The 14884-nt window shown below is 37.3% G+C and overlaps 3 protein-coding genes across 3 annotated transcripts; 1 reads left to right on the top strand and 2 right to left on the bottom strand.

Moving 5' to 3' along the window:
- Positions 1–96: 96 nt before the first annotated feature.
- On the bottom strand, positions 97–5114 carry LOC114519371 (transmembrane channel-like protein 7). The gene is made up of 15 exons (XM_028539493.1): positions 5004–5114; positions 4844–4925; positions 4587–4765; positions 3749–3897; positions 3491–3638; positions 3062–3217; positions 2751–2893; positions 2523–2625; positions 2318–2421; positions 1885–1989; positions 1638–1713; positions 1268–1404; positions 1016–1171; positions 618–696; positions 97–481 (listed from the first exon to the last, which is right to left on the bottom strand). The coding sequence occupies exons 1-15, from the start codon at positions 5061–5063 to the stop codon at positions 410–412; spliced, it is 1749 nt and encodes a 582-aa protein (XP_028395294.1). The 5' UTR covers positions 5064–5114; the 3' UTR covers positions 97–409.
- A 45-nt stretch (positions 5115–5159) lies between these two features.
- LOC114519456 lies at positions 5160–8054 on the bottom strand. The gene is made up of 4 exons (XM_028539581.1): positions 7335–8054; positions 6144–6299; positions 5513–5857; positions 5160–5227 (listed from the first exon to the last, which is right to left on the bottom strand). The coding sequence occupies exons 1-4, from the start codon at positions 7465–7467 to the stop codon at positions 5160–5162; spliced, it is 702 nt and encodes a 233-aa protein (XP_028395382.1). The 5' UTR covers positions 7468–8054.
- A 191-nt stretch (positions 8055–8245) lies between these two features.
- Positions 8246–13394, top strand: LOC114519315 (eukaryotic peptide chain release factor GTP-binding subunit ERF3A-like). The gene is made up of 19 exons (XM_028539432.1): positions 8246–8529; positions 9121–9204; positions 9288–9353; positions 9438–9551; positions 9692–9725; positions 9803–9880; positions 9952–9997; positions 10122–10256; positions 10332–10390; positions 10500–10595; positions 10662–10726; positions 10805–10886; positions 10976–11150; positions 11465–11566; positions 11840–11911; positions 12126–12215; positions 12414–12469; positions 12606–12718; positions 12822–13394. The coding sequence occupies exons 1-19, from the start codon at positions 8355–8357 to the stop codon at positions 12863–12865; spliced, it is 1686 nt and encodes a 561-aa protein (XP_028395233.1). The 5' UTR covers positions 8246–8354; the 3' UTR covers positions 12866–13394.
- The last annotated feature ends 1490 nt before the right edge of the window (positions 13395–14884 follow it).

The raw sequence follows: 14884 nt of genomic DNA, 5'->3' as shown, positions 1-14884 counted from the left end.
TCTCCACATTTCTCGGCTCCAGTATTCGGTACAACTATTCTCACACTATAAATCTCAAAAAAATCACTAAGAACATTGCTATACGAAATGATTTTTTACAAGTTCTATATTAAACACAATTTCAAAATATACATGACAAAATTGATTATTATTAGTTAATACGAACAATCTAAGTCTATCATACAAAAAATTATATAATTATAAATTGTTATATATCATAATTATATAATTACGGCGTCAGGTATAAATCAAAATTGATCGTATACAAAAATTCAGTTTGAGAACGAAACTTGTCCTGAAGAAAATGATTGGCGTGTAAGGTCTCACAGATCAACAAACTTGATATTTTATGCTAAAGTTCCTACGAATGGTCCCTGGTACCTCGTCCTGATTGCATTTATTTTCATCCTTATTGCTCCACCTCCAAATTTCGTCTGTTCTGGTTTATTTGTTTCATCAGATATAACTTATCCTTTCCAGTCTGACACGAATAAAAGATCAAAGTTATTACGAACACATGCATACCAGAAAACCCCCCAGAAAATCTCGTAGTCTGTTTGGGGCTGACTCTAGTCTACCATATCCCCTGCAATATTTCACGACAAACTCCAACTCACCAGAATAATCTGTTGCCGCAATAACTTCATTTTCGTTTCATTTGATGATTTCAGAAGTTTGTAGTAATAAATGAAAACACTAAAAGAGAAAATTCAAGTCATTTTCTATGATCAATCATCGTTAGGTTCAGCCTGTGTACCGAACAGAGGAAATAACCTATTTCTTTGAATTGCACTCTCTGTTGAGAACCGTGTAAACATAGAAATGACTGAGCTGTCTATAATACGCCTTTAGGGCTAGCAATCCCATCTTGCAAAGTAGAGCGAATGCAAAAGAGAAAACAGTAAAATTCCCTCGGGCTTGATTTGTACTTATGGCAAATATAATAGTGAAGGCAATGGATCACGTTTAGTCAATTCTAAATACATAGACTGGTCAACTGAATATGAAAACGTACCCAATAACAACGAATATTAGAGCGATGACACTAGGGGAAGCGATTGTGCGAATAATCTCTTTTAAAACGCGAGGAAAGGTTTCGATACTGTCCAAAATCACTTGATAAACTGTGCTTTTGCCAATAAATGGACCGCAATCAGATGGACTTAGTCGCCTAGAAGTGATAATATATTAGCATCATGTACCAAGCTAACAAGGAAGCAAGAAACTCTCCTAGGAATCATACCATCGCTTGTATAAACATGCTTACCCTCCTGACGTGATAGCGTATCCAAACACAACCAGAATTAGAGCATAAGAAATACCAAGTAATATTAGGAATAAGAAGTTCATTTTTGACGCGAGAAAAGGCCGGACACTTGGCCTGCAATTCCGCAACGCACTGGTCTAATAAAATGAAATACATCAATACTTTATTAGGCGTAAAAGAACTGCAAACACTACAGCTGTATAAAGCCTGTTTCATACGTTATATTTACTTTGTGCCGAATAGATTACAATGGGTAAAGGCAGAATAAATTCAAAAGAATGAATTTGCATTAGTGTTGCTGTCCGCAAATGGCAGGCCAATGCATGTGCAATTAATTATACTTCTGGGATTTGAAAATACGTTCACTGACCTTCTTTACATAAAACAAAACCAAGAGCTTGAAGAGACAGATGAATGATAACAATGGACTGAAGAAGGTCCCGAACCTAAACAAACACCGTATAATATAACCTATAAACTGGCAGTACTGAATATACTTTTCTCAAGTTGCAGAGTTGAAGGTTATAGCGTGCAATGTGATACAGAGCACAGATTAATATTAGTTGATTCATGTCATTCAATCAGAGGAAATGTCTATTCCGTTCACATGCTCTTACCAACATAAACATTGAGCGTAGATAAGATCAAGAACATTTCGTGAGATATCAAAACCAGGATTACCAATATGTCTCTCCCACCATTTGACGTGAGTGGTTAACAATCTAAAGAAAAGGAACGAGGTAAGCCCCACACCTAAGCCTCCCCCCGCCACCATTTGAGAGTTGAGACTCCAACTATGCTGGGCCACCCCATGATAAACATCCTCCTGAAGTTGGTCTGACCCCACTCAAAGTCCCCACTAGTTCACCCTCTAAATAGCTCTCCAACCCCCTCCCAACCTCAATAGTCCCCACTAGTTCACCCTCTTAATAGCTCTCCAATCCCCTCCCAACCTCAACAGTCCCCACTAGTTCACCCTCTAAATAGCTCTCCAACCCCCTCCCAACCTCAACAGTCCCCACCCAAATGCCCCCACCTAAATTGGCTCACCTCCTGACGAACTCTCCAAAGAAAGTCGCAAGCAATATAAAAGCGAAATCCACCCAAACCAGACGATAAAATGTCTGACCAACGTAATTTTCCCAACATCCGATCTGGAAACAATTACATACGATCATGAAGACCATTGCCTTTGAACAAATCTTACATGGTCTCAACATACAAGTAATATAAATCATATTACACTAAAACTTACAATCCTGCAGTTATTACTAGAGGTTCCTTCGGTAGTACAATTGATGTCTCGGTAGAGAGACACAAAGATTCCAGCCAATGTGCACAACTTTAAAATCACTGTCCTAGAACGTGAACGAAGATCCAAAAGTTTTTAGACTTATCATTAAGTATACTAAATCGTACTAAATCACTCCCCTACGGTAAAATACTGCCACCTCTTCTTTGAAAAGACTGCTGCAATAGTTACCTTGCAAGAGACGCCTTCACTACCGTAGCTCCGTCGGCGTAATTTTCAAAACTAGCGATAATACGAAACATTCCTGGCAGAAGCAGGTTCAAAAATGAAACCAACAATGGCATGAGTAGCTCTTGAAACACAGTCGTGTCTTCCTATAAATGCAAAAAATACAACAATGCGACTATTGTACATATATAATACTGTAAGCAGATGGAAATAGATTGAAGAAATAAAGTTAAATGTTGTAATGTGTTCGGTAAATGAGTAGAGGAATGTTTGACCCTGGCCTTAATTGCTTTTTCAAATCAATGGTTTGTTACCTCGACTGGATATCCTGCAACGACCTCTACAATAAGGTAGGTAGCGCAAGCAATTAGAGCAAGACTTATGAAGTTTGTCACAATCCTCAAACATATCAGTTGAAATAAATCGCCACGACTGAGGACTCGCCTGTCTTTGCTTTCGGCTAAACATTCCTGCAAATGAATCAATGTTCTCATGACTACTTCGTGCTTGTAGTTGCTACCAATAACAGCCTATATAGTACAGGGCTAGTATGCCAGCATTGTTTCAATTGATCATTGCAGTACTGCTGGTGTCTGACTATTGTTGCTACTAAACCTCGTATGACTAGTCTAGTACAGTAGTACTTACTGCTTTGCACTGTTTTCACGTAAATCTGACTGAGCGCTGGCTGCTGTTTACTCTCATACGGTAATAAACCGTCATCACCAACATATATTCTATACCTGAATGTCTGTTGCGATGCTCTGCTGCTTAATAAGACAAGCTTCTCTATCAATTACGCTGTAATCCCATGCCGCAAATATCTTCTTAGTCAGAGCACAACTTGTTTCCCCGCCTTGAAGGTAGTTCTTTTCGTACAAACTTGTCATGCTAAAATATAGTATATGCAACTCACTTAACATCAGATATTATAGCATTTAGTGGAAGAATATAGTGCCAGCTGATGTGTCACTACTATCAAGATTCTTCAACTTTTTTACCTCGAAACTAATATGATTAGACACAGTAGAAGGTAAACTCCACAGGTTAGTAGGTACGCCAAAGGCATCTGGTAGCTATAACCCTCTGATATGGATATAGTCTCGCTTGTATAAACACCATAGTACAACTCCGTGTCATTGAACCATCCCTGGAAAGAAATAAACATAAATTGACTCAGGTGAAACATCGAATAAACGATGCCTCCATATATACTGGATTAGTGGATATCTCCATCAGTTCTAAACTGTTCTTCCTAGAGGTCCAGTAAGGATCATCTCTTATTGATCCAGTGTTACTATAGGAGGAAACCTAAACTTAAACTAACTTTATTTATACTGGATAGCTCTATCAGTTCTAAACTGTTCTTCCTAGAGGTCCAGTAAGGATAATCTCTTATTGATCCAGTGTTACTATAGGAGGAAACCTAAACTTAAACTAACTTTATTTATACTGGATATCTCCATCAGTTCTAAACTGTTCTTCCTAGAGGTCCAGTAAGGATCATCTCTTATTGATCCAGTGTTACTATAGGAGGAAACCTAAACTTAAACTAACTTTATTTATACTGGATAGCTCTATCAGTTCTAAACTGTTCTTCCTAGAGGTCCAGTAAGGATAATCTCTTATTGATCCAGTGTTACTACAGGAGGAAACCTAAACTAAACTAACTTTATTTATACTGGATAGCTCTATCAGTTCTAAACTGTTCTTTCTAGAGTTCCAGTAAGGATCATCTCTTATTGATCCAGTGTTACTACAGGAGGAAACCTAAATTGTTCTTCCCAGAGGCCCAGTAAGGATAATCTAATAGATGTATCTAATCATTTAACGACTTACTCCACCATCCAAGAGATCATAGCCATGAAAACTCGTGAGGTTGGCGTACTTTAGACTGGGACGATAAATAATTTGTGGAATGAAGATGAAAAATAACACGAGGAAGAAAATCATGACGTTCAGCAGAAACAACCAGCGCAAGAAGACAAAATACGACAGAACGCCAGTTCCAAATTTTCCTAAAACCACGAAAAAGATTCTCACTGACATTTTTAGCTTAGCATTGCTGTAATTTGATCAAAATTTTCATATTCAACCTTGTATGTGTTTCAGTGGCCCGCTCCATAGCTCGTTGTCCTGAATCGCTGAGGACACCCCTTTCTTGAAATGTTGCCAATGCTATTTTGAGAAGAAACATCACTGTTCGAGTCGTGATATTTATGAATACATTCACTTGAATCAGCGGGCGTCACTTACCGTAGCAAGTCTGAGCCTAAAATATCTGAATGTGCTAATGTTTTGTTCCTTTCCTTTCATTTGATCATCTACTTGTTTTCTTAAAAAAATGAAATGATATTGTACAGCAAACAGGTTAAAAATCGCTGCGGGTCTTTTAATAAATATTAAACCGAATTATCGTCTGGTGGTAGACGCAGTAAAAGACTTGAATATAGGAACTCCCAAGAGTTGTTGCAAACACCCTGAGAAATTTAGTTATAATCGAGAAAGGTTTGATGCAAAACGGAAGTTTCCCATTCAAAACAGCAATAGCGTATCATATAATTTTAGGAATGGTCTCCATATATCTTGGTTCAATCCTGAAGAACAGTTGAAGACGCTCTGGTAATCATCCCGACCATGCACACGAACCATGCACGAACCATGCACGAACCATGCACGAACCATGCACGAACCATGCACGAACCATGCACGAACCATGCACGAACCATGCACGAACCATGCACGAACCATGCACGAGCACGAACCATGCACGAAACCATGCACATTCACAACTTGCACGAACCATGCACGAACATATCCAAATTTCTCTTTCTTATTCGAGATGCGCCTATTCCGTATCTCATCATGTTGTTGAGCGCCTTCGACATCGAGGTCAAAACCTCGCTCATCCAGGCCACGCACGCTACGCCGGTTTCTCACCGACCTTCCTCCCAAATGCGGTGTTCCTATGGGGGTGGGTCCCTCCCCACGTATCATCCGGCCTCTGGCTGACGGCATACTCCGCATCTCTTTATACAAATGACTTGGTAACTGATCTCTCAAACTCTTTTCCAGCTCACTTGACATACTCGTCCCACTTTTATAAGTATCTAGTAAAGACATTTACCAACAGTTTAATTTAGCAATATCAAATTTATTGCAGAACAACATTTCAAAGTTATCCTGACTTCAAATTGATATTGCTATTACACTTAAATCTATATAAAGAAGTTTATTGAGGATAACTTTGTTTCTTAAGAGTAACTTTTTATCCAGAACTCAGTGAAGTGTCTGCATGAAGACCATTACTCATTTGTATGAACCAAAACAATATGCAAACCATATGAACCATATATATGCAACCATGGTGTGGTGGACCATGGTGATTAAGAATACCTGTTGAAGCGACCGACACGTTATCACCACTATCTTCTATATGTTGGTTAGCGTTCCCATTAATCATATCTGTCATCATGATATCACCATCAATACCTTCGCTCTCACGGTTATTGCTGCTAGCTGGACTCATTTCAAAGGCTTCATCACTCTCGCCTTAAAATATTCAATCCAAGATCCAACTTAGCGTTTTACAATGGTTTTTGCCAAACAATTTTACTCAATGGAAGAAATCTTGTAAAAGGGAAATAGTTCATATGTTAACAACTATATCTGTTAAACTCTTGTTGATGGGTAAATTTGTCTGGTTTGAAGACAGGGAAAGATACTAAAGTTGGGTGCATTTGAATGTACTGTCTATTAAATCCCCTTTTTAGTTTATTGAACTTGGTATTAGAAAGTTTAACAAACATTAGGAAGAGAAAATTATGTGCCTAATGTGGGCTGTCAACACAGCATGTTACATAACAAAATATTGTCCAATTAATATATTCAAAATAATTCTACCTGTTGATACAGGAATGTAAACACGACCTTCTTCAAAACGTTTTGTTTGCCTTGTTGACAATTTGGAATCCATTATGGAACAAAAATCAAGCTTTAACACAGAAAAGCTATGCTTTCTTGCCTTCCATTCCCACAAGGGCATCAAAATACAATACCTTGGGCTTTTTTTAAGTACGTGGGCACCTTATAAAGCAGACTTAAAACTTCATAGCAGCCATAGCAGGAAGGCTTAATATACGAAACGAATGACTAGTTTCACGTAGCAACGAAATCATTTTTAAGTTATTCTTTACAAAAGCCTTCTAGATGTTTCAAAATATTGAACTCAAAATGTAAATGGCTTCAATCAAAGAATCCTTTACGTAATTTCGAACTCTTTATCAATAAAAGTTATTGTATAACAAATTATGTATGTTTTTCAAAAAGCAAATTCTTTCTGAATGTCTGAGTGAAAATTTGAAAACAATAAGTCAATAACCAAATGAATGCATAAAGTTAAATCGTATCAGATCAAAAATTTTGTATAATAACATTTGCTCTTAAATAATTAATGTAAATACTAATAGCCCACTTTTGTACACTAATTTGCTACATGAACACAGCGGAAAAATTATCGAAAGATTCACAGGGAATAAAATGATTTTTCTACTGAGTAAATCGATTATAAGTTTGTTTAAATCATACCAAAAGCTGGGTTGAACTCTCCGATGGGAGTAACTGTTTGTTGGCCTCTTCCTCCGTGGCGACGGGTCGCCTCAGACATGTCGCTATCGATGGAAGCGATAGACTTGAAATCTTCGATATGTCCCTTGTTCATTTTCGTAAATATATTATTACGTTCTCAGAAACCTGACACCAAAGTTTTAGATGAACTCATGCACGATTCAAGACCACAAGTTCAAAAAATGACATACTCTCGTACAGAAAATGAGCAGAAATTGTTCATTTGTTGTGACCTTCCATTAGTTCCAAACAATTAAATATTTACACAATCGGGAAGCCGTAGGTGGTCCTTATTTAATCGAATATGAAAAATGAATATGCATACTACAGTTACAATAAAATCAGGGGCAGGCTGTTGGGTTTTCCCGTTTTTTGGAGAAAAAGGAAAGATTTTGGTGTGAACGTATTTGATACACGAAGTAGAAGTAATTTTCATTTGCAAAATTTGAAAATTAAATTATTGGGAAGTATCAACAATATTGACCTCAGCTAACCAGGTAGATGGTGCTGTGTTTGGTCAAGCTTTGCTGGAGACCAAGAGGCGAAGCCAGCTTGAATTGTGTGGAGAGTGAACTGTCCACAGGCCGTACATATCACAAGGTTAGGGGAGGGGGTGCCTCAACCTTGCCTTGACACACCTAATTTCAAATGGGGTATGGCATAAGAGATGGTCGCATCTCCTCCCAGGATTTTCACAATTTTGGAAGAGCAAGGAGTTAGGTTTGAACAGAAGATGAAAGGTGCGTGGGGGGAAGACGTAGGTCCCTCTCTATGTATTTCTTCCCCCACTGTCGTGCCTTCCATATCTTCCACTCCGCGCGATTCGTGGAGAACCTGGGACTAGGTCCCGCGGGACGTAGACATGTGCGTGACCTTGCACCATGAACACACGTTTTGATTGAAAAGAACCCAAGAATTGTACAGTTTTTTCATCAAAAACTTTCTACTTTGCGCTAAACACTCTGGAAACTTATAATCGTAATGGACGACGATGGCACGCCTGATTCATGGGACGCAATTGATGATTCTAGCCCAGAAAATAACGAAAATCTCTCGGCTGGTGTTCAGTCATTGAATGTCAACGCCAGACCTTTTATTCCAAACGTAAATGCGCCAGTTTTTGTCCCATCGTTTGCGCCAAAGACAAACACAAATGGTAAAACATGATTTAGTATTTTAAAAGTTTACCTTAAAGCAACTTTAATTGTTTATATAAATATCGTTATATTTCAACACGGCATGATCCCTTTGTCTCGTGAAATTCGCTATATAGTAATTTTTTTAAATCATATCTTATCAGTTTGTTGATCCTCACACCCCCTTCCCACTCTTCACTCTCCATGAAAATCCTCCACTCCCATAAATACGCATCTTCCTTTACACCACCCCCCCTCCTTGCCATTACATGACCACACCTCTTCCACAAATCTTTTCACCTCCCTGCTACTTATCCCTCTCCATTGACAAGAATGATCTAGTGTTTTTTGATTAAATAATGCTCAACTTAACCAAGATCTTAATCTTTACTGCAACTCCAAAACTAACCTATCATAAAAAATGGAATAACATTGGGAAAAAAAAGTTTGAGATTTTTATTCTTATCCATAAAATACATAAAGAGATTTGAACCCAGTAGTGTACCCACCAAAAGCAAGTGCTCTAACCAAGACACTATGAGAAACATTAACTATATGAACATCAAAGTAATAGTACTCTTTGACAGAGTAGTTTAATTTCACTACTTTAGAATCAGTAAGTGAACATGTGGCTGATAAAAAAGATGATACAAATGAAAGAGAAAAGACGAATGAAAATCCAGATAAAACTGAAGGTAATATCTTCAAAATAGAGTGCTTTTGTAGGGTTGATAATAAATGAACACAATAAGTGTTATATTTGCATTACTTGAAATAGAAAATGATGTGTCAAAAGAGGAAGCTGGTAATGAAGAAGAAACTGTGAATGGTGATAATATTTCTGGTAATTATGAATATTTTGGTTGAAGTAAGAGAGTAGTAAATGTTATCCTTTAAAATAAATGAGCGTTTTTTGGTATTTTTGCAGATGAAGCAAGAGATGATGCAATAAATGAACAAAAACCAGACCAAGAGCAGCCTGCAATGAAGAAGACAGATGATTCAAAGGAGCATGTCAACATTGTCTTTATTGGACACGTTGGTATGGTTGTTGAAGAAAGAATTTTACTGCAGATCATGTCATCTTTAAGAGCAGACCAACATTTGTCAGTTGTCACACAAGTTGTATACTATTGAAACTCGCAATTGTGGACTATATCTATATATTTTTATGATTTTTAGATGCTGGTAAATCAACAATTGGAGGACAAGTCTTGTAAGATAAATTTTCAATTGAATTATTTTCTCTTTTTTTGGTCAAAACACTTGAAACAATTTAATCTTTCTTTGTAGATACTTGACAGGGCAGGTTGATAAGAGAACTCTTGAAAAATATGAACGAGAAGCGAAAGAAAAAAATCGTGAAACATGGTAATTGAGTTAAATGATGTCATTTTGGAACTAAAGGAAATATGACCGATGTTTTTTGCTTTCTTGTCAAGGTATTTATCCTGGGCTCTGGATACGAATCAAGAGGAGAGAGATAAGGTAATACAAGCATCAATCCTTGTGTAAAAGGTTTGAAAATTGAGGATTTTGTAAGGAAGAATATATTGGGTGTCCATGATGATCAAATAGATAATGGAAGACTCCGCCTCTGTTGTATTACTAGGGTAAAACAGTTGAAGTTGGTCGGGCACAGTTTGAAACATCCAAGAAAAGATTTACGTTGCTCGATGCTCCTGGACATAAAAGTTTCGTACCAAATATGATTGGTGGAGCTGCTCAGGCAGACCTAGGAGTCTTGGTGAGTAATAGGGGAACATTATGGATATTTCTGTCTATTGTTTGCATGTATGATGGAAGAAAATTTTCATTTCAGGTAATTTCTGCAAGGAAAGGTGAATTTGAAACTGGTTTTGAAAGAGGTGGACAGACAAGGTGGATAAGAAAGTGGATTTATTAATTTTTATTGCATTTTGACTTGAATTCCTCAGAAGATGAATAATGCAATGAATGATTGTACATTTCTATCTATTTTAACCTCCAGAGAGCATGCAATGTTGGCAAAGACCGCTGGTGTCAGGCATTTGGTTATTCTCATAAATAAAATGGATGATCCTACAGTGCAGTGGGAACAAGCAAGGTAAAAACCACCAAAAACTTTTACACAATGAAGACCTTTTATATAATCTAGGAATTCTATACATAGATATGAGGAATGCAAAGAAAAGTTAATCCCTTTTCTCAAAAAAGTTGGCTTCAATCCTAAAACAGGTAATATAACTTAATCATTTTCAAACAACAATATTTGTTTGAACAATTGAGTTACATACTGTTTTATTGTATTTTTAGACACACATTTTATGCCATGCTCTGGACTAACAGGTGCTAATATAAAGGAAGAACTTGATCCAAATGTTTGTAATTGGTTCAGGTGAGATATGCTACTATTAACTTTGTATAAATCCAGATGAACTAGGAAAGTATTCAAGGGTTCGACTGATAGAAATCTCCATTTTTTAGTGGGAAACCATTCTTAACCTATATTGATGAGTTGCCTAATCTACAAAGATCAAACTCTGGTCCAGTGCGGCTGCCAGTAGCGGAGCGATATAGGGAAATGGGTACAATGATTCTTGGAAAACTAGAGTCAGGAACAATATCTAAAGGACAGAGTCTAGTACTAATGCCAAATAAGGTGAGTATACTGTATAGTGATATATCAATATTATGGTGGATGGTACTGTTTCTGATGAGCCGAAGTTAACCAGCATTTTTCTGACTATTGTAAAGGACAAAATGGATCTTTACTTTTCATCTGAGATGTAATCTTATGAACCAAAGTACAGGCATAGTTATCTGCAAAAGTACAGCCATTTAGTGAGATACTTTAGTTTTTTAACCCAGCTTTTTAAGGCACAAATATCACATATCGAGCGATTGTTTAAGGTTCCCAAAGAGAAACTCTTTGCCGACGAATATCTCATTCCAACATCAATCTTTTCTTGTCAGGTTTCAGTGGAAGTCATGACGTTATATTCAGATGACTGTGAAACAACGCAAGCATATTGTGGCGAGAATGTTAAAGCGAAATTAAAAGGCATAGAGGAGGAAGTATGAAGATATTTCAATTGATCTCTTCAGTGGATCTTGCTATTTTTATCCCTCCTGGCAAATAACATATTAACATTCTTCCGTTTTGTTAACATACACAAGTTAACAAAACGGTGACAAACTCGTAGTCTTCTACCAGAGTTGTTTTAACAACTTATGGTGGCCGGCCTCGCCTTTACAACTTACAAGCCACGTAGACTGAGAGACGTTGCAAATGACTACAGGTCTGTCAAGCTAAACTCAACCAGGTCAATTCCTTTTGTTTTTTCTTAGGATATATCGCCAGGTTTTGTATTATGTGACCCTTCATCGCTTTGTCATACCGTTAAAACATTTAACGCACAGGTACAGTCTTATAGTTTACTGCAGACCAAAATATTCTGGTCTCGTTTTCAAAAACATCTTATTCGTGAGAAAACCTGTTTTGAATGAAGATGTTTTTAATAGCGCAGCACTGAGAGAGAATTCTCGGTCATTTTGTTTGTTTTCTTCTACGTGTTTTTTTACGATGCCAGCCGCTGTGACGATTTAATAATAGTCGGTGTTTTTTTCTCCGTAGGTTGTTATTCTGGAACATAAATCTATAATTTGTCCTGGATACAGTTGTGTTCTACATGTTCATAATGTCGTAGAAGAAGTCACGTTACTGGTACAGTATATTTTTCTTGTATTAGCTACCACTCGCCTTTACATTCAACCCGTTATCTTCACTTTCATCCGGCCTGTGGAACCAGTGTTGTCAAATGGAATCGTTGCAGTTAGATTGATAAAAATCATTTGACTTTCGTTATTATTAGGAGAAAAACTGCGTCAGTTCTTATAGTCAATAAATATTTCTGTATTGCAGGGTATAATAGCGCTGATAGACAAGAAAACGGGCAAGAAAAGTCAAACACATCCAAGGTATAATAGTTCAGAATAAAAATGCAAAGTTCGTACGCCACAAAGTTACCTCAGTCTGTAGTTGACTCTGAAGTAGTGGAATGTACCTTTTTGAATGTGTTTACGTCCATCATTTCTTGTGTAATTTCATTTTCAGATTTGTGAAGCAGGATCAGATATGTGTAGCTAAATTTCAGACAGCAGGGATTGTGTGTATAGAGACGTTTGCAGCATTCCCTCAAATGGGAAGATTTACTCTTCGAGACGAAGGTAATCTTGTTTCCATATTCAATATTATAAAACATTTTCACAACCGCAATAATTTGGTGATGCTCTACGCTGGTAGTGTGACCTTCTCAATGATGTTTTTCAGGAAAAACCGTTGCAATTGGGAAAGTCTTAAAGTTGAAGGAATAGAATTTGGGGAGTCCTTCATCCTATTACAGAACGATATATGCAAAAAAAATATGAAACTAGATGGGATGATTTGACACAGAAAAGGACCCTAAAAGACAGTAATATTTATAGTCAGAGATCAGAACTATAATATTTGTATTCTTCGTTTTCATGCAGCCGAAGCCAAAAAGGTCTCAGGAGACCGAATCATTTAAACCAAATCTAATTTTGAAGCAATTTGAGCTGGTTGAAATGAATTGACTTTCTTAATCGTTTCTCGTGATAAACTACTGTAGTTAGTATAACATGAAAACAAAAAGATTTGATAAAACTACGCTACCCTGTTTGGCTTCGGCTGAGAAAATGTCGCAAGGTGATTAGAAATGATAAGAAAGGAAGGAAGCCATTTGAAAGAGCCGATATAATTGAATTGAGTTGGTTGTCATCAGTTTCTCTTTGTGATTACAAGGATGTTGATTTGGGTTACCTCTTTACGCGATGTAAATCTTATATTGAAAAAAAAACGTTGCGTTAGTATTTCCATCACTCCGTCGATGTCTCAAGTTTTTCAAAACTTTTTACGGGTACTGGCGTTACGAAACAACGCAGAGAATTATCTCAGTGTGAGAAATACCTCCTCAGGCATTCTTATATCTCCTTAGATGCCCCACTTCTGACATCCTCAGACCTCCTTGTGCATCCTTATATCTCTCCAGACATCCTCAGACCTCCTTGTGCATCCTTATTCTCTCCAGACATCCTCAGACCTCCTTGTGCATCCTTATTCTCTCCAGACATCCTCAAACCTCCTTGTGCATCCTTATATCTCTCCAGACATCCTCAGACCTCCTTAGACCACTTTCGACATCCCAATAGTTGTCTAGACTTGATACTGGCCCTTGTGTATATAGTCATATACTTAGATTTTCCTCAACCGTAAGATAAATTTAAAGTAGGCTTGTTTTCCTGTGGCAGCCTCACTTCTTCAGGGCGAGGCTTCGCTTGAGAGCGCAGAGTCTACCATTAAATTAGAACATAGTTATGATTAGAATACCCAATAAATCACAACACAGCTAGTGTTCACAGCAAGACATCCCAGCAAGCCATCTTCCAATTAAAAAATACTTTGTTGTTTGTAACTTATCTTTTACCCAACAAGGGAAGAACGGATGAATAAGGTGAATGAATTTGTTTTGCATGTCCTAGATGATTCTTTTTGGCTCTGCGTGTGCTTCACTGAACACATGCACTATTTTTATTTCAAGTTGATTTCGTAAATCCTTTATCTTGTCTTCCCATCAGGAACCACGTCTCTCATCAAAGGCTACATACGTGTACGCACGTAAAGATGAAATCATTCAAAAATTTTGTATCTATGTAGTTTTTCCGCCTAGATTGTACTATTGGATTCACTGATCACGACATCTTCTAGAGACAATATTTAGTCGCAAATGGCTAGTATCCAGGCAGATTTGGAATATCTATTAGGGTGTTTGACTTAGCCTTCTAATACCTACAGTCTGCCCTCTCCGACAGCGACCGGAGCAAGTAGTGTAGTGTTGTGTAGGCTACAACAGACCTTGGTTAAAAGAGGAATTATTTAAATGTTCTTATTCATCCTAAGAAACAGACGTTGTATAATAAACAAGGTATTAAAAGTCATGGCGATATATTTATAAACATACAGCAGACTTAATCTGAAACCTGAATCACTGCAGAACATATATTAAGTCATTAGCGAGGCAAATGACAACGTCGATTGAGTCATCTCCCAAAAATACTTGACCCTAAAAACCACATCCGTTTATACAATTATACTAAACTGGTATACACACATTCTGTACGAATACTTATGCCTTATGGGCTATAAATTGTTGTATAGAATCATTTCATAATCTTTACAGTGGTATTGGAATGCTCGGCTCCGTGCAGAGAATTCTCATTCAGACAATTTCTCAGTGTCAATCTCAGAATTAGGGATGATAAATTATTACATGTCTGGGAACAAATATAGGATCAAGCCTGTTCCTTATACTATAT

This window comes from Dendronephthya gigantea, unplaced genomic scaffold (assembly GCF_004324835.1).
Source record: "Dendronephthya gigantea isolate DGI-Jeju-01 unplaced genomic scaffold, DenGig_1.0 000013F, whole genome shotgun sequence".
NCBI lineage: Eukaryota > Metazoa > Cnidaria > Anthozoa > Malacalcyonacea > Nephtheidae > Dendronephthya > Dendronephthya gigantea.
The sequence above is the reverse complement of the archived record's forward strand: the minus strand, read 5'-3'. Positions and strand labels throughout refer to the sequence as shown.

Excerpts from the sequence above, each read along its gene's own strand:
- LOC114519315 (XM_028539432.1), top strand. The coding sequence starts at position 8,355 with ATGGACGACGATGGCACGCCTGATTCATGGGACGCAATTGATGATTCT. Across the intron at positions 10,391-10,499 it reads GAAAGAGGTGGACAGACAAG|AGAGCATGCAATGTTGGCAA; the intron begins GTGGATAAGAAA and ends TTTAACCTCCAG. Across the intron at positions 10,727-10,804 it reads TGGCTTCAATCCTAAAACAG|ACACACATTTTATGCCATGC; the intron begins GTAATATAACTT and ends TTGTATTTTTAG.
- LOC114519456 (XM_028539581.1), bottom strand. The coding sequence starts at position 7,467 with ATGAACAAGGGACATATCGAAGATTTCAAGTCTATCGCTTCCATCGAT. Across the intron at positions 5,858-6,143 it reads CGTGTCGGTCGCTTCAACAG|ATACTTATAAAAGTGGGACG; the intron begins GTATTCTTAATC and ends TGTCTTTACTAG. Across the intron at positions 5,228-5,512 it reads TGTGCATGGTTTCGTGCATG|GGTGTTTGCAACAACTCTTG; the intron begins GTTCGTGCTCGT and ends TAAATTTCTCAG.
- LOC114519371 (XM_028539493.1), bottom strand. The coding sequence starts at position 5,063 with ATGAAAGGAAAGGAACAAAACATTAGCACATTCAGATATTTTAGGCTC. Across the intron at positions 3,639-3,748 it reads CTAATCATATTAGTTTCGAG|CATGACAAGTTTGTACGAAA; the intron begins GTAAAAAAGTTG and ends ACTATATTTTAG. Across the intron at positions 1,714-1,884 it reads TACGCTCAATGTTTATGTTG|GTTCGGGACCTTCTTCAGTC; the intron begins GTAAGAGCATGT and ends GTGTTTGTTTAG.